This window comes from Rhopalosiphum padi, chromosome 3, assembly GCF_020882245.1.
Source record: "Rhopalosiphum padi isolate XX-2018 chromosome 3, ASM2088224v1, whole genome shotgun sequence".
NCBI classification, from domain to species: domain Eukaryota; kingdom Metazoa; phylum Arthropoda; class Insecta; order Hemiptera; family Aphididae; genus Rhopalosiphum; species Rhopalosiphum padi.
This window is the reverse complement of record NC_083599.1, coordinates 57,962,476-57,981,518: the sequence shown is the minus strand read 5'-3', so window position 1 is coordinate 57,981,518 and position 19,043 is coordinate 57,962,476. Positions and strand designations below refer to the sequence as shown.

The 19,043-nt window shown below is 28.0% G+C and overlaps 3 protein-coding genes across 6 annotated transcripts; all 3 read left to right on the top strand.

The window, feature by feature from the left end:
• Positions 1-2,028: 2,028 nt before the first annotated feature.
• LOC132926668 (uncharacterized) lies at positions 2,029-7,773 on the top strand. 4 transcript variants are annotated; one of them, XM_060991058.1, is made up of 12 exons: positions 2,029-2,187; positions 5,176-5,394; positions 5,469-5,591; positions 5,787-5,966; positions 6,052-6,132; positions 6,227-6,277; positions 6,371-6,451; positions 6,525-6,590; positions 6,755-6,820; positions 6,901-7,145; positions 7,204-7,363; positions 7,527-7,773. In XM_060991058.1, the coding sequence occupies exons 2-12, from the start codon at positions 5,196-5,198 to the stop codon at positions 7,655-7,657; spliced, it is 1,383 nt and encodes a 460-aa protein (XP_060847041.1). In that variant the 5' UTR covers positions 2,029-2,187; positions 5,176-5,195; the 3' UTR covers positions 7,658-7,773. The 4 variants fall into 4 exon arrangements, with proteins under 4 accessions (XP_060847041.1, XP_060847042.1, XP_060847039.1 ...); XM_060991059.1 differs by having other exon boundaries at positions 5,166-5,394; positions 6,227-6,268; XM_060991056.1 differs by having other exon boundaries at positions 5,166-5,394.
• On the top strand, positions 2,673-4,786 carry LOC132925237 (uncharacterized). Its single transcript, XM_060989647.1, has 2 exons — positions 2,673-4,697; positions 4,778-4,786. The coding sequence occupies exons 1-2, from the start codon at positions 2,673-2,675 to the stop codon at positions 4,784-4,786; spliced, it is 2,034 nt and encodes a 677-aa protein (XP_060845630.1).
• Positions 7,774-15,183: 7,410 nt separating the features above from the next.
• On the top strand, positions 15,184-16,449 carry LOC132925236 (uncharacterized). Its single transcript, XM_060989646.1, has 4 exons — positions 15,184-15,274; positions 15,651-15,904; positions 16,003-16,141; positions 16,247-16,449. The coding sequence occupies exons 1-4, from the start codon at positions 15,184-15,186 to the stop codon at positions 16,447-16,449; spliced, it is 687 nt and encodes a 228-aa protein (XP_060845629.1).
• The last annotated feature ends 2,594 nt before the right edge of the window (positions 16,450-19,043 follow it).

Here is a 19,043-nt window from a genome sequence, read left to right as displayed (position 1 = left end):
TTATTTTAAAATAACAACAAAGTATGATAAATCTAATGTATTATTAATTAAACAAAAATAATAATTAAAAAATTAAATAATTAATGAATTAAAGTTTTAATAGAATTTTGTATATAAAACAAAATACAAAATGTTAATAAAGAAGTTAAAAATAATGTAATGTTTTATTTTAGATTCTGAACGGAGTGATGAATGTATTGATTTTACAATGATGTGTTTTTTTTTTATTATTATTTTTTTTTTGTGTCTGTCATCATATTTTGGAGTAGTAATAATGCTTCGATTTTTGACTTCAGCCCCTCTTCCCACACGGCATTTTTCAATGAAAGTATTTGAATAAATATTTGTTTTAAATTAAATTTTAAATATTTAAATTTTAAAATTTATTAAAATTTTAATAAATATTAAAAGAAAAATATTTAAATTTAAATATTTAAAAGCATTTAAAAAAATATAAAATAATTAATATTGAATTATCGTTAAATGTTAACATTTTATCAATTTATTAAAATAAATATTTAACAAACACAATTATTATTCAATGTTAAAAATTAATATTGATTTAATTTTTAAAATATATTATTTAATAAATAACAAAACCCAATTTGCATTAAATATATTAATTATATTTTCTATGCGAGTAGGTTTTTTTTTTCAATTTTTTATTGCAAGAATTTATAGGAAGTGTACCGTAAAAAAAATAAGATGTATGTATTATAATATTCAGTATTGTATGAGTTATATGACTATTTGTCATCTATTTAGTCGTGTACTACGCATATATTCCGCTATATATTATTGTACGTACAGGTATAATATGTTTGTAGAGTTTACTTTATTTATTAAAATTATAGAGCGATATGAGCGAAGAACATATTGCGTATCCATTACATTATATTGTTATAATATAATAATTTCGTATATTATATATTATTATGTCCCTGCAGTAGTGCAGTTTTCATAATTTTAATTTAATATTTAAATAATTAATTAACAATGATATATTATATAGGTAATAGGTATGGTTATAATAAGGAGTGAATGTAATAAAAATAACTTAAAATTATTATAATTTATTGGTCGGAGGTTTTATCTAAAGTTTACGTGTAAGACATAAAATATGGGTATGTACCTACATAGAATAGGTATTAGAATATACTAAATTTACCTAATCGGATTGTTTGCTCACAAAATCTCCTTTGTAAAGTCGATAACATAATATATTAGTTGTAAGTGTAAATAGTGTAATAGCTAGTGTACCATAAAAATAGTATTTAATATTTATAATCAATGGCAATATTAAAATATCCACACTAGTAAGTAGTAAGAAATTGGAATTGGGAAAAATATTGTTTAATTCTAGCTGAAAATCGCTACAGAACGCTCAACGTTAACTATGCGTAATGCCGTAATGCCGTAAATCATCGTAATGCCGTAAGGATCGAAGACCGAACACGACCAGACGCAAGCAAAAGCTGCCGCCTGCCAGCTGGTCTCATTTGTATCATCTCATATTATGTGTGAATACAACTACCCATATAAAACTGCACGTTTAATTTTGAGCGATTACCTATATTGTATTTAATTACGTTTTAAAAACGAAGATTCGAATCGCCTAGTGTGTAATCAGCTCTATTATAAATTTAACCGGGTATTTTGTCTGATATTACTTTACTTATAATAACACACTTTGGGCATTACTATTAATATTATATTGCATGTTTTTGTATAATAGTAACTATTGTAATAATTATATACGATAAGACCGGTTGGTATATAGATATAAACTTCAACGGTTCGAAACCATATTTATATTATTATTATTGGTCTTTCCCCGAAATACGAACACAGTATTATAATATTACATAGCAATAGCTAAATTTAAGTAAATGTTGGTAATTCTTCAGTTGTTTGTGTTAGTTCGTGGCTTCGTGCACTCGTCACTCGTGTCCCTGGCCTCTGCGTACTTGCTAGGTTTAAGTAATAATTTTATTGTTGTTCGCGTGTATATCGGTATCAACATTTAACACTATATTGTAGGTATATAAACGGTTTTTCTTTATTTCACTACGTCGTTGTCGTCGTCGTATAAGTGTACCGCGTCCGACCCGTCGTCGTCGTATATTAACTGCGTTTAGTGCATTATTTTATTTTTTTTTTTTGTGAATTTATGTCATTGAAAATAAGGTAAGTATTACTGTTACTAAGTAATAAGTATTATACTTAGATACCTATAATATAATGTAATGTATAGTCAGTACGTAAAATACTCAAATGTATTTTGATTATTGGCAGAAGCTTATTTATTAATACCTGCCTATAGCCTATAATAATTTGATTTTTAAATATATTATACTGTTGGTACTTAATACTTATGCATTTTAAGTTGTACCTACTTGTATTACACTTTAAAATATAATATTATGTACTTATCTAATTTTTAAAGTGGTAGTATAATAATTATTTATTCTACCAGTTTTGTATTATATTTAAAAATGTTTTTATTATCTGCTGTGTTTGTATTTTATTAAGTCTAATAATTTACCTATTGTTTGGTATTGAACCCTGTATTCTATATTTCTCAATTCACTATTACTTTTACAGTTTATTTGAAATTCATTGTATTAGAACTTCTAATTGTATTCTTTGAAAAGCATATTCTATACTTTATTATGTCATATTCAACCATTAGCAAATCTACTAAGCGCAGAAGGTATTTAGAGGAATTAGAATTGATAGAACTGGATAATGAAAGTATTCATAGTGAACCAGAAAGTATAGTTCAACCAAATGTATCTAGTTGTAGTGCCAGTTTAAATCTAAATTCCGAATCAAACTCTTTACTGTTACCAAATCTAATTCATAATTTACCTCACTTTGATAGTAATAATATCTGTGATGATGAATATGATGCAATTAGTTTTTCATCCAATTCTGATATTGAGGATGAGGATAAATTAAGTTTTACTAATGAATATCCAAATGAACATCACTCCCTAGATAATGAAACAGATTCATCAATTTTAAACAATTTAGCTAAATGGGCCGTATCTTATAATATTTCTCAAGTTGCTTTGAGTGCATTATTGAAGGTTTTAAAAATGCATAAGTGTCATAATTATTTTCCTGTAGATGCCAGAACTATATTAAAAACCAAGTCATCTGTTCAACCTTTGCAAGTACAGACAGTGACACCCGGTAGTTTTTATTATTTCTCAATATGTAATAGTTTGAAGAGTATTTCTGATTCTGACTATGAATATTTTGTTGAAGACAAAATCAAAATAGTTGTAGGGATTGATGGTCTGCCCTTGACCAAAAGTTCATCTAGCTGTTTTTGGCCAATACTTGGATATGTTCGTCATCCTGTTTATAAACCTCATGTTTTTTTAATTGGGTTATATTGGGGTAAAGATAAGCCTCTCAACTGCAATCCTTTTTTGTTAGAATTTGTGAATGAAACAAAAGCATTATATGAAACAGGGTTTCAAACAGCATTTGGTATAAAACAAGTAATTATAGATACTATATGTTGTGATTTACCAGCAAAGAGTTTCATCTTAAAAACTAAAGGACATACTGGTTATTATTCGTGTACTAGGTGTTTAATAAGTGGTTTTTATTTTGAACATAGAGTCTGTTTTCCCGATACAGATTGTATTACTAAGAGAACTCACTTAGATTTTTTAAATAGAACTGATGAAGAATTCCATATGACTGATGAAGTTTCTATTATCACTGAAATACCTGGTATAGATATAGTAAATAGTATTAGCATTGACTATATGCATCTAGTTTGCTTAGGAGTGACAAAAAAATTAATTTTGTTGTGGCTTGGATGCATTAAAAATGCACCTGTTTCGGTTAGATTGCAAAGTAAAAAAGTCAATGATATTACTAAAGAACTACTTTTAGCATTGAGACTTTCAGTATGTAGTGATTTTTCTAGAGTTCCTCGGGGGTTGAATGAAGTTAATAGGTGGAAGGCAACTGAATTTCGTCAATTCCTTCTTTATACTGGCCCAGTTGTTCTACAAACCATTTTAAATAGTGAATACTACTTACATTTTCTTTCTTTACATGTTAGTTTTCGAATTCTTTTAGCACCAAATGTTAGCACAGACCTTGTTAATTTTGTTGAAAAATTATTAAAATATTTTGTAGACAAATTTCGTGAAATATATGGTAAAGAATTTATGTCACTTAATGTACACAACTTATTGCACATTGTTGATGACTATAAGAAATTTGGTGCCCTCGATAGTTGCTCATGTTTTCCATTTGAAAACTACATGAAAACTCTTAAAAAAATGATAAGAAAACATGAGAAACCATTGGAGCAGGTTATAAAACGATATCATGAATTTCAAATGTTTGGTGAGTATGAATTGAATGCAAGGTCTGGGTCTAGTATCAATATAAAATATTTAAAAATATATAGCGGTGGACCATTGCCTGAAGACTGCATAAAACCGGAATTTAAAATTGCTATAAAAGATAATATAAAAATTAATATAAAATCATTTTCTGATGCTTACATAGGTTATACTTTTGAAGGCAAACTTAATATTTTTAAAGTTGTTAATATATGTGTTCATAAAAGTAGTAAAAAAAAAGTATTTGTAGCTCAATCATTCAATACAATTCATCCGTTTTATGAAAAACCAATTAATAGTATGAAAATAGGTATAGCTATTGTGAATGAACTGTCTAATCACCTTATTACAATTAATATAGAAACTTGTGATTTTTCAAAATATGTTATTCTAAACAATAGTCTTGGTAATAAAGTTGCTTTTCCTATTTTACATTCATCTAATAACTAGTACAGTAATTAAGAGGTTGTAATTAAATTGTCTATATTATATAATTTAGTTTTTTTGTAAATATGCTCTTAATTTTAAATATTAATATATATAGTAATATTGTAATTAAATTATTTTGAATACCTATTATAATATGATAAAATACTTTATTACCCTATTATAGTGGTTGAGCTTGAATAGTTACTTATTATGTTTTGTTATTTTAAACATTTAATTCTTTAAAATGATATTAGTATTTTTAATTTGTTCCTGATATTTATATTTTAAAATTATGAATTTTGTTGACATAATTTATTTTTCATATCTGCCACTAGTTTTGTTAATTTATTAAAACTTCAGTTGTTTTTAGTTTTTACAAGCATTGAAAAAATGGCCACATATTCTGTTGTTCATTTTTTTGGAGATAATAGTGTAGCAGCCGTTCCAAGATTTTGGTATTCAGATAAAAAAAGTACTTGCGCATGGCCAAAAAAACCTCACAATACCAAAAAATTGATCGAGCAATGTAGCATACCCAACAAAATTGAATATGAGTATTTAGAAGCAAGAGTAATGAGCTCAGGAATAGGTAATAATTGTGTAATTACAAATATAATGTTTATAAGTTAAAATATTTTATGTGTGATTTTTACTTTTGATTAGAATCTTTAGCAGCTGCAAAACAAAAAGCTAAAAAAGCCATGTACATTTCCGATCTTGATGAAGATGAAATTAAACCTAAGACTAAAAAACTTAAAACATCAATTGATTGCCCCGTTTTTTCAGGTAAATATAATAGTAAATAATTAATTAATATTATTTATTAACATATATACTTCATTTGTACAAAGTTATCTATGTATTATCTATTGAAAAAGCTATATAGTGTTCTAATATTATGTATATCAATAGAATATAATATGATTTATACAGTAGGCATTTTAATTACTAATTAAATTTCTATGAATAAATGATTTATAGAAAATTATATTGCTCCTGAAAATCTGTCCGAAAATTCTCTACATTTACCTGGAAGTAATATAAAGAAATGTGAAACTGTAGTCAGTCAACCTTTTGCTGCTTCAAAGCAGCCTTTAATTGATAAGTCACCTGTTTCAATTAGTGGTTGGTCACCATCACCTCTAAAAGCTGCTGCTAAAGGTAACTTATTATAAAATAATAACTAATAAGCATCCCCAAATAAATTGTCTATAAATAATTACTAAACTTTGACTGATTAATATAGACCACATAAAAAATGCATCTACGGATAAAATATCATTAAAAACAATCGATTCATGTACTAAAAAAGTTATCTCCACTACAGGTATGTTCCAAAATATCAGTATTAAACGATAAACAATATATAGTTAATAAAGTGTGCAAATGGTTAATAATATTTCAATTGATTTTCTTTTTAGTTTCAAGAAAACTTGAATTTGGTGATTATAAAGACAAACCATGTAAATATTGTAAATATATTTACAAATATTAGCGTGATATATTTTTATATAGTATAAGATTTAGGTGCTTACAGTATATTACATTTTTTTTTTAATTTACAGACAACAAAAAAATAAATTTTGACATGCTGTCAGATGAAGAATCTTTTGGAACACCAATTATGAAAAATAAAGTTTCTCCATGTACGTTTATGCGAATTATTTGAAATCAATTATTGGATATATAATAATAATAATATTTATTTATTGTTTCTAGTTATAAACAAAGTTACACATAATAATGAACAAACATTAAAGTCCAATACCAATGACCGAAAAAAAAGTAAAAACAAGATTAATATATACCTAGTTATAATCACGGCATTAGAAGATCTACTAAGACCGTGGTTATAAATTAGTTAATTAAAATAACATTTTTTACATACAAAAATATCTGATATTCTATAGTGATATTATAGTGTTTTTTTTTCAATTGCATTATTATAGGTTGTACACCATTACAAACAATTGATAGCGGTTCTCGAATCTGTAGTAATTCGGCAGTTGATAATGGTTAGTTTATAGTATAATGGGTCTATCAATACCTAATAGCAATTCAAACTGTATTACTTTAAACTTCAAACTTATTATAGGTACTCAAAAAATATTGAAGTCTATATTAAAAAATATGGTATACATTCAAACTGACATTAAACATCTAAGTATGCAACAAAAAGAAATTCTATCTAAACTAGATAGTACATCAATGTTAAAAAACAGTATTAAGTGTTCATCTAACAATGAATTCTTAGACAACTTCAACTGGCCAATAAATGAACTTGAATATCTTGAAGTTATCGAAGAAAAAATAAAAGATCAAGATATGCGTGACTATTTGGTATGCAAATAATTAATTAACATTTTTTTTATAAATTACAATAAAATGTTTGTTTTAGGTAAATGACTTGTCACATTTGGGAGGAAATTCTATAAAAGCTATTATAAAGAGAATAGTTTATAAATTATTTACTGATGTCTTACTATCCAATTTTTCATTTACTGGCAAAAAGGGGAAACAGAAGTTTTGTAAACTAAATTTATGTTCTGTTATTTTTGGTAAGAATAATACAGTTAGGTATCTAATTATTAATATACATTTAATTTGACCTGAACATTAAAAGCTATTAATGTAATAATATATCATTACTGTTATGATAGCAGTTCTAGATCATAAACTTTTTTTATAACTTAAATTACAGATATATGTACTTGATTTTAGATGCTGTTAAAAATCAAACCAAGGTGAAGAATGTCGACCAAAATGAAATGGAGGAACGATTGAAATACCATTTAGCACAAGCTCCGTTTAATGTAAAAAGATTAAATGATAAAATTAGTGAAAGTGTATAATTAATGGTTAATAAGTATTTTATATTGTAATAATTTTATTATATATATGAATAAAATTAATATATAATAAATTGTTCATACATCAAAGTAATAAAATTGTATATTTCTAAATTAAATTCTTCAATTTTCTAGTAAAATATTTAATATTATAATGTTAAAGTGTTCAAGAGAAGGGAGGTGTTATACAAATCTTAATAAATGGGGTATAATTAAAAATAATGAAATAATTATTTCCAAGTGCGTAATACTGATACATTTTTGAGGGAGTTTGAAACCCCAAAAAACCCTTTCTAATGTATGGTTTTTGTTAGTATTATGTATTTATAATTATATTTTCTGTATAATAAATGAATACATATCTATAAGGTCTAAGGTTAATGCAATATTAAAATATAATATTGCTGAGGTATTACAAAGCAATTTTAAATAAAATTTAGTTTTTAAAGTTGGTTCAACATTACAAAAGGGTTCAAACAATGAAATTTAAACTTTAATTAAGATTTAATAAACATTTATTCAAAGAATTTTAAATGTTGATTTAATATATCTTTATTCAATATTTAATATTTAATATTTAATAGGCTTTTATTAAATATATCTATGTTGTGTGGATTTGAAAAGGAAAATTTATCTAGTGGTAATTTTGGTAAAATGTTCAATAGTTTTTAAAAGCGTCGGGAAAAACCCTGAAAAAATTACGGAAAAACGGGAATTTTTTACGCATAACCACTTTTTGAGAAAATCGATTTTTTGATTTTGCTGTAACTAAAAAACGAATCATTGTAAATATTTGAAAATTTTCACAAAATGTTTATATTAATGTTATCTATTTACGATTAAATTTTCAAAATATTTAGAATTTTTTTAAGCTACTTATAGACAATTGAAATTTTTGACTTTTTAAGTTTTTTTCTTAAAATGCCGATAAAAAAAATTTGGCTATCCAAAAAATCTTTAAAATTTAATACAAAGTTTATTATAAGTTTTACTTATCGTAGTAAAAAAAAATCAAAAATCGTTAGTCACAATTTTTGTTTATAATCATTTAAAGTTCAAATGTTTACAAAATATATCAAAATCACGAAAGTTTGCAAAGAATTTTGAAGTTGAAAATTCATAAAATTTTTGTGATTTATACTTAAGATTAGAAAATCCAATACTAGGTTATCCATAAGTTTTCCATCAAGTAACTGTAAAAAAAAATTCCATTGTCAATATAGAAAACATTTTATGAGCGTATGAAATTTAATTTTTTACGAAATCGCGTAAAATAACGATATATTACAATTTAAATATAGGTAATAATATAATATAATATATCCAACTAATTATCATTGACTGACAAATCATCTCCGTTCAGAATCGTTTTTCATATACAATGATACCCGTCATTGCATTCAAATTTAACACATCCATTATAGTGACCAGTGACCTACTCTCCATCTCTACTATACAGCAGAGCGATACCCACTTGCCCCCTTTTTTTTTGTTTTGTTTTCAACAATAAATACATATATTTGTTAAATACTTATAATATCAAAAAATTATTTTGTGAATTCAACAAAATTTTAATATGTCAAATTAATAAAAGTCTTTTCGCTTAATCGACACATTTGTTTTGATAATTATAGGGACATTTTGTTGAGTGATAAAAAAAATGTAAAAGTATCTTGCCGTTTCTATTTAAAAGGTAAATTTGAAATAATTTAATGTAGATAATTAAGTTAAATATTTTTAAAAATTATGGTTTTAAAAGCATTGTAAGAAATGTTTGAATAGGTATCTAATATAAAGTATAAGTAAGACTTGGCCATTTAAATAAAAATGTAAACATAGGTACACACAACATATCATTCAAAGTTGTTGGCATAATGAAATAAACTAAAGAATTATACAATTAGGTCGAAAAAGGATCTGATTTTCTAGAAAAACATAAACATTCTATTCATAACTTATGGTTATCCGTTTTTTAATTAAAACAAACAAAAAATATCCTATACGGGTGAATATACAATGTCGTAAAAATTTAAACTTCAAATACTTATAAAAAAATAATTTGCCATTCCAATAGAATCTTTTTTTAAATAGGTTAAACAACTTATAAAGAACCTTGTAAACAATTTTCAATTATTTTGACACATTCATGAAATTTTTATGGAAATTTATAACTAAAAACTTAAATCAAAAATTGTTAGTTTTTCTGATAATAAAAAAAAAATTTTGGGAATTTTTAATTTTGACCCCTTTAAAATATAAACTAGATCCAATTTTCTATCCATAATTCTCCTCAAAGTTGAAAATCGAAGTAGGTAATTTATCAAAAACTTCGCATATTCATACACACACACACACACACACACACACACAAAAAATATATCATAATAAAAATAATACATTCATCGCTCCGCTTAGAATTTGAAATGATTTATGTGTAATAAAATGTATAAAAAACATAAATATTACATTAAAAATATCTTAGTGAAATATATAAATGGTATGTAGTTATTATAATAATTAAAAAATTAAAAATATATCACAATAATAAAGGTAATGTTATGAATTTTTGAATAGATATAGAGATGACATATCTAAGTGTTAACTATATATACTTCTTTGAATGATTACCTATTTAAAATTAAACAGTTATGTTGTAATAGATTTATTTGCATAGAAATAAATTAATCAACTAAATGTTTTTATATAAAGAGTTCTTACAATGTATAATATGTATAAAATATTAAAAATAAAAAGTAAGTAGGTATTTACATAATATAATATATCCGACTACCTTTAAAAGTATCAAGTATTTAGTGTTATTCATTTTTAAATTAGGCACAACAAAATAACCAAATTGATACGTATTTAATGAATATTTGAACGTAAACATGTCACTATGGCACTATCGTTAGCGATACTGCGATAGTCAGTACCAGTAGTCACTAACCAGTCATATAAGTCAATAGATTAAATGTAAAATTATCAGTAGATTAAATATATTGTTCATATTAAACTTTGCTAATCTTTATGTTATTAAAAAATTCAATACATTTTAAATTATAAGCAGATATTAGTTAATAATATTATGAATGTATTGTGTTTTGTATAAAATTTAATCAAAATGCTCCAATTTTTATTGTTAAACGCGTTTTTTGTTAGCGAATTGGATCTAATTGATTTTCTTTTTGGTGATCAAAAGCAAAAATTCAAAATAATCAGGAAAAATAAAAAAATATATTTACTTCAACACAAGTTTTTGATAAATTCGATTTTTTTATTTTGTAACCATTAAAACCTCGTACGATACTTGACATTTCACTGGTTATTTATATCAGTACAGAAGATAATTTTTTTAATATTTTAAATCTTTCAGCTGTTTATAAAATAAATATTGAAAATAGTTCTAATTTATACACAAAACACATGATCAAATAAAATATTGTCTGTTTCTATTATAAATATAATTTTTATTATTCACCTCTTCTAATATAATATAATAATATTAAAGTTTAAAATATTTAAAATAATCATGTAAGGTTTTAGTTAATGAACATTTTTTATAAAGAATAATCATGCGGATTAAATGTTTTAATTGGGGGGTTGATTTTTATTACAACCAAAATATACACCCTGAACGATTATTTCTAAAGCTATTAATTTCATAAATCCGTGATAATATTTTCTAATTACGAATTGTCAATCAGTTAGCATTTAACTTGTTCTCCGGTTACATTCTCACGTGTTCGCGATTGACTATCGACTGTGGTGTAAATATTAACAAATAACATTTTTTTTTTTTTAAAGTGGTATTCAAGTATCAATCTCGTCAAAAAAAAATGTCTGTTGTATTAAATCATGCATACGTAACCGAAAATGTTATTATAAACGAGCAAGCATTAACCGCTATCGATGAAAAAATCGCTGATCGGTCTTGTAAGATATACTACTTTAATAAACGTTTATTGTCAGACTCAGTCTGAGTAGGGTGATTTTACAATTCTTGCATGTATATCTTTAAACCTTTTTACCCTTTTGTACACGTCTGTGTTGTGTCAAAAGTATATAAAGTATAAAAATATAATATTCATTCAATTGTAATATTAAAAATATAATTATATACATATATATTATATATTACATACGTGTTTTCACGCGCCTGCACTTATATACCCATGAATGTAAATTTGTAATACTAATAAACGTACCTAGATACACGTATAACTGTCAGCCATAGACATTTACCTACAATGTACAAATAATATATTTATTATTTTTACATCTTTTTAACAATATTCGTTCATATTAGAGAATAAAAGTGAAAGCCTGTGACTGATTTGTACACTGCAGTCTTTAGAGCATAATAACGGCTAGGATTAATCTTATGTATTGGTATATATATATTTTTTTTGTTGAGTTATTTTACAAATGTAGTTAGTATAATCTTCACACATTGCCTAATATTGATAAAAATACATTTTATTTATTTTGCACAATTTAACAAGTATAAACACGAAAAATGTATGTTTTATGGTATAGTTATAACTTATATTTAAACAAAGTAGGTTGGTACAATGAAAAAGGTTTGATAATGTATCAAATACTATTCAACTATAGTTTCGAAGAAAATAATAAATTACTTACCCTCAAATAATTAATTTGATAGTAATAGTTGGATCAGGTGTACCGTGTACAAATATGTCAGTAGATAGTAAAATATAACAATATATTGTATGTAAAATAAAACTGGTGCGATCGGCTCAAACTGAGGATACGTACCTACTGCAGGACTACCGATATATTGTTGTTGCACTGTACACTTGGTTATTAGTTATATACATATTATACTGTGTACAACTACGTAAAGCTATGTATTATACCAGAGTGATCGGCCCCAATACACGTTCGGTATAAATATAAATCCCATTAAGTTGTTAAACAGCGTATCGTAATAGTAATATATTAATATATGTATATAATATAATAGTATGTAAAGCGTAATATTAGGTGCTTGTGTGAGCATACGCGTGTACTGTGTATACCTATAGTTCCATCAATTATCATTCTTAATTAAATCATTGATGGGAGGTGGTTGAAGGGGCGGACTAGGGCCATATTTCAGGATGGGAATATTATTTGTTGCTGGGCCAAAAATTGAAGTAGGACTTGCAGCCCATTTTAAAATCTTTTACATTATTACAGTTAATAGTAATAATACAATAGTATTAAAGCCGGGTGTAAATTCTTGCCTATACTAGGGCTGATTCGTTTATCGAACTATTTTTAAATCTATTAACTTTTTTGAAAATATGTTTTTACATAATTAATAGTAAACATCTTAAGCAATTATAAAGATAAAAATATATATATATTTTTTTTAAATTTATTCGTAATACGTATTTAATATTAGAACAATACTGAAAATTCCTTTCGTTAACTGTTTGTGACCGTAACAAATATAATATTATGTTAATCGGTGTCCACCATACATCTTACCTTGATATATTTTTCTCGTTTTAGTTAAGCATATCATTTCCTTCGACCGTTGGCGCGTTTCGTCTGGATATATACATCAGCTCGGTATCCGATGAATGATGATGACGGATGTGTACGAGTTTCGTGTATATAAGCGTCTGACGATTTATTTTTATCGAGAATAAAAAAAATCACGTCTAAAATATATCGTATTACAATATTAGTTTGATTTGTTTATGGTGCACCATAATAGTACGTATAATGTAGGTAGGTAGAGGTAACTATACATAACAGAAGCAGCAGCAGCAGCAGCGTTTCGAGCGTAGATATACACTATACATATACAGTGTGTATAGGCACACGTTATTATATTGACGACCACAAGGCGCCATTACTGGTATTGTAGCATTGTGTACTGTCGTATATTTAAATCCACACGTCGCCATCAATCATTCGTAAAATATGTGTAATGTGTATTGAATTCGTTTCCGATTGTGATAACTGATGGTTGAACGCGACGCACATACGCACATCTGACACGAGTACCTGTGTAGCTACGCGTAATTATATATTTATATTATTATTATTAAGTACCTACATACACGCGTAGGAATAGATAATTACGACTATTTATTTTTATAGGCGCGCGTACGTCGTTGTTGTACCTACGTACCGTCACCGTCTGGGTCACACTACCGTAGATCGTTACTAACTTACAACCGTTGATATTATTTATGGGTTTTCCAATTGAACAATCGGATTTGTTGCGCGCGCGTATACATAATATACGCCATGTTTCAAAGCAGTGATGCCCAAGCCCAAGCCGGTAAATTTGTAAGTTAAAACAAAATATATTTATAAATATAAATTCATTTTATTTCAAAGATATTTAAAAATTGCTTTGTTTTATTTATTATTGTATTTTTTCTATTAATGGTAGCCCACTCGAATGCAGCGTTTTTACCATTGAGAGTTGAGACCCTAACCAAATAAAAACGCCGACCGCGCGTCACTGTGTGCTGATAATGAATTATAAATCAGAATAATTAGATAATATCTATTAAATCGGCTGTAGTCGATTCGCACCAAAATTAACCATAAATATTTACAACATGCGTGTAATTTGCACCAACATTTTTAAACTGCTTTTGTAATTTGCACCATCACAGGCAGTAATAAGAAATAGGAAATTGCGCCAAAATCAAAATCGATTATTATAAGATAGGTGCTGTCGAAGTTTCGATATTTGAGTATAATATATTTTAAATAATATGAGACGCTTCACTATTTGTGAAGCCCCCAATGGCGGACACTTGATATTTAAAAAAGGTCGCCAACCACGAACCGAGGCCCTATTGAGCCGGAGTATCATAGATATTATATATAAAGATGAGAAAATAGGAAGAAATAATTAAAATCAGTTTGTGGAAATATACAAAAGTTTAATTTTGTGCCGAGAAAGCCGAATGGCATAAAACTCAGACTAAAAGAAATAATTAGGATAATATTAGCGATATATAATGTTAATAATAATAATTTTATAATTTCTAAGAAACCTCATGAGGGTGCCCCGACGCTCGTAGACGTCGAGGGTACACATTACAACCATAACTCGGGTATAATTTTTTATGATAATATAGAAAAATGTAGTACTCACGTACCGGCCGGATATAAAAATACATATATTTACAAACAAAAAACACGAACACCACTTCACTTATCGTTGTTGCCCACTCGGCATATCCGCCGGGGGCACAATCAAGGGCGCTCTACTCCATGATGATGGCGTGGAACCCTAGATTGGAATTTGAGGATGGGCGTCTAGTCAGAGCAAAGGAACGGGAGTGGTTTTTTCTTCTTAATATATCGGCAGTGGCTAACAGCGATTATCGTCACGCGTAGGGCTTCGCGCATGATAACGGCGTCAACGGAGTAAACGTAGGCGCGCGGCGCGACACGCTAGGAGTAGAGTTATTTATTATAATTATTTAATCACTGTGTCTAGAACACAGATATATACAATAACTAGATAACTAACTGATTATATCTGACGCACTATGAACAAGAAGCCGAAAGCCATATGCGTGGTAGTCACGATTAAAGATATAATGGTTGCCCGACGGGCTATGTCACAAGCGATATCACATGGCAATTGAAATTACTTTCAGAATCAGCTGCTGAACTAACTTAGTGTGCTCTCTATCCGTGATAATAATGTTTTATTAAAATATTATGTAAGAATATATTCCCGCCTAATTTAAACTTTATAAGCAGTAAGCAGTTAGCACACAACTACCATAACTATGATTAAAATCACGATTAAAGATATAATTAGTTATTAACCTTTGCGTAAGGGGGGGGGATAATATAAATGTATATTTTAATTTTTAATTGTGATTATTATTTTTATAATTTTAAAAATAATTATTTCATGCACATTTTTTAAGTATTTTTACATTATAATAGGTATTGCGTTTTACAAAGAAAATAGTGAAGTGTTGTTTACCTTTCTGCTCTTATAAAGGTTTAAACCCCAGTACGTTTGGAGTACCTAAGGAAATTTCCTTGAAGATTAAATGGGAGAAAGCTTTAGGGGTTACATTAAAAGACAAATCTAGGATATGTCAATACCATTTTAAAAATGAAGACATATTACACACATGGGTATCTGGTCTCAAAATCACATTAAAATCAACAATAGATTTGGTTAATTATTTGTTAGATGAAAAACAATTTGCATATGATTTGACAGCTAAGTTCAATCAAGATTGTTTGGAAGTAATTTACAACCATAAATATTAAATACTTTTAATTAGTGCCAATTCATTCAAAATAATAATCTAATAAATTTAATTTAAATTTAAATTGCATTATAGCAATTTTTTGGGATAATACGGCAAGTGTCAGGTCCGAATGATCATCCTTCTTGTCCTACATTTTTGCAATTGTACAGGATGCTTTCAGTTCATTCTTTGATTAAACCCCCTAGAAGTGGCAATTGTAAAATATTTGAAGGTAAGTTTTAAATTATTATTTGAATTTGTACTTCTACTTACATTACCCCTATGGCCCTAGGGCCTAGGTATGTAATGAATTTTACTATTGGATTATAATTTTCAGATAATATTCCAGTTATAACTATTGGAGATTTAAAGGACATAATCAAAGAAACTGCTAATTCTACAGTTAGAATTGAAAAATTAAAAGAAAAAATTAATAATATTGTTGATGAAGAATGTCGGGATGTAGATGACATATTCTTAGAGCATAATTATTCAGATTCTACAGTTTTTGATTGTATAGTATATTATTTAGCTGGGTAAATAGAAAAAGTAGTATATAAATTATTAATTTAATACAATTACAGCAATATGAAAGGGAAAATGATTTTCATCAACTGTCCGGGGGTACGGGTGCACAAAGGCAACGTATCCCACGGACAGCAACAGCGAAATCCGCCGCGGCAAAAATCTGGGCCTGGCCGCAAGGCCAAAAGTTAGTATGAATAATAACAATTAACAATAGTTAAAATCTTAACGCTTGTAATATAAAATTTTAAATATTACAGAATGTTATAATTGTTCAAAATTCGGGCACCTTGCCCGAGATTGTAGGAGGCCAAAGAAGCCTCTAAAAAGTTAAAAGAATAAAAAATATTTTCAAAACATTAATACTTTTTGAAATAACGAGTAAATTAAATTTTTAATATCATATCAAGATGGAGGGAATTGATCGTAGCAGATCTCAAGTAGCTGGATTAACAATTAATCTTAGAGCTTTCATTACTAGTACATAGAAAGCATTAATAGCTGAGTATGATGAATTAGTTAAAAGTTGTGGATATGCCATAACAACAAGGCCTGAATTGTACATTAATCTTAAACGTTTTTTGACTCAGTGGAACGATGAGTTTAAACGGATTTTAACTTTATTTGGAGGTCCAGTCCCAAACCATCAAATAACGGATATTGGATTTAGCCATTTGATTGAATACTGCCTGAAATTAAAACTACCAGAGGATGATATTACTTTGAAATCATTTTGTTTCACAATATTTCAAATCTATCCGCGGGAGATTAGAAAGGGAGGAGCGCGGCTGATGTTTGAACAAATGTGTATAAATTTAAAGATGGTTCAGAAGGATGAAAATGCTTAATACTTAAATATTAAGCCTGTCAAGTGCTTGAAAACATCTGATTTTCAAGAGATTATAAGAGTCGAGTTCAGAACCACTACATATGTAGTTGATCAAAAATATAGTTTACAATATAGACAACACTTAATTAATAAGGGTAACATATACACTGAGTCTGACCAGTTGGGTTGTTTTAGGGAGAAGGAGGGTGGATATGACGCTTTATGTTTTATGTCATTGCGTCAACGTATTAAGAGTGTACTGACGGTTTACGGGGTTTCAGTTGACGTTGGAGCTGGATTTTACAGACAGCTGTTCGCAGAAGTGAATACTTTAGTGAAGCTTAAGAAAGGGTCTAATAAGAGGGTAGTATGCACGCCCACTGTTGATGCAAGGACAATTCATCCTGGCAAGGTCGCCATCTGTGACATCTCGCTCAATCTATTACACAGGTTCGGTTTGTGGAGCGTACATTGACAAGGTCGCCAACCCACAGCCGAGATTTTTAAACCGGAGCGTGTAGGATTTTATAATATTATATGGATGAAGAAAATAAGACAAATAGGGAAGAATAAATAATAATGAACGCATTGTTTTGGGTATGGTTATACTTGCGGAATTTATTAGTAATTGAAAAAAAAGAATGAAAGGTAAGTTATGGCCAAGAAAAGTCATACGGCATAAAAACTTCGCCCCAAATAAAGGTCACATCAAAGTAATAATAATAATAATAATAATGTAATACGGCATAATAATAAATTAATAGGGCACGGCCCCGATCATCGGTTACCGGCACGTATAGCAATAATAATAAATAATAAATATATATGAATAAACATAAAGTCGTTAACACAACGTTTCCATTAATTAATAATAAACTCATCGTACCACTGATCACAATAATACTAGGAAGATTAATAGAAGCTAGACATCTACGGCAACCCGAGTTGGTGAAGGATAGAACACTAGTAGAAATCGACAAAGAACATTGAAGGTCAACGGAGATGTCAGCATCGCCGAGGGACACCATGAAAGGCGAAGATTTTGAAAAAGTAGTATCCAAAAAAACAGAAAGAGGGTCCGATAACCACAGTTGAATCGGAATCAAAGGCGTCAACTTCGAAAGAAGTTGTTGCCCCAGTGTCAGCCGGGAAGGTGCCGGTTCAAAAGGCTGCTGTAAAGCAACCTAAGAACAAGAACCTAGTACGGATAGTGCTGGAGGAAGAAGGGCGAAAACGGGAGAAAAACCCGGTAAGACTCCGCCTTGAAAAGCCCACGGAACGGCGGGCTACGGTATGGACGACATAACTGTCAGTTAGTTTAGTAGAGGTGTAACATTTGGAATTGTTGCTAAGCTTATGGAGCCATACTTAGGAAAAGGTCATACAGTATATATGGACAACTTTCACAATAGTGTACCTTTAGCTCAATTTTTATTTGAAAATCAAACTATGGTTGTTGGTACATTGAGAAAAAACAGAAAAGATAATCCCAAAGATACTTTGAATGCTAAATTGAGAAAAGGTGAAGTAGCTCATGTCCAGAAAGGCAATATTCACGTAATTAAGTATAGTGATAAAAGAGATGTGTGCATGATTTCCACCAAACAGAAACTGGATTTTGTAGAAGTCACAGACAGATTTGGACGGAAAAAAATGAAACCTAATATTATTGTTGATTACAATAATAATATGTCTGGTATTGACAGGGCTGATCAAATGATCAGCTACTATCCTACACCTAGAAAATGTTTACGATGGTATATAAAAGTTTTTTTTCACC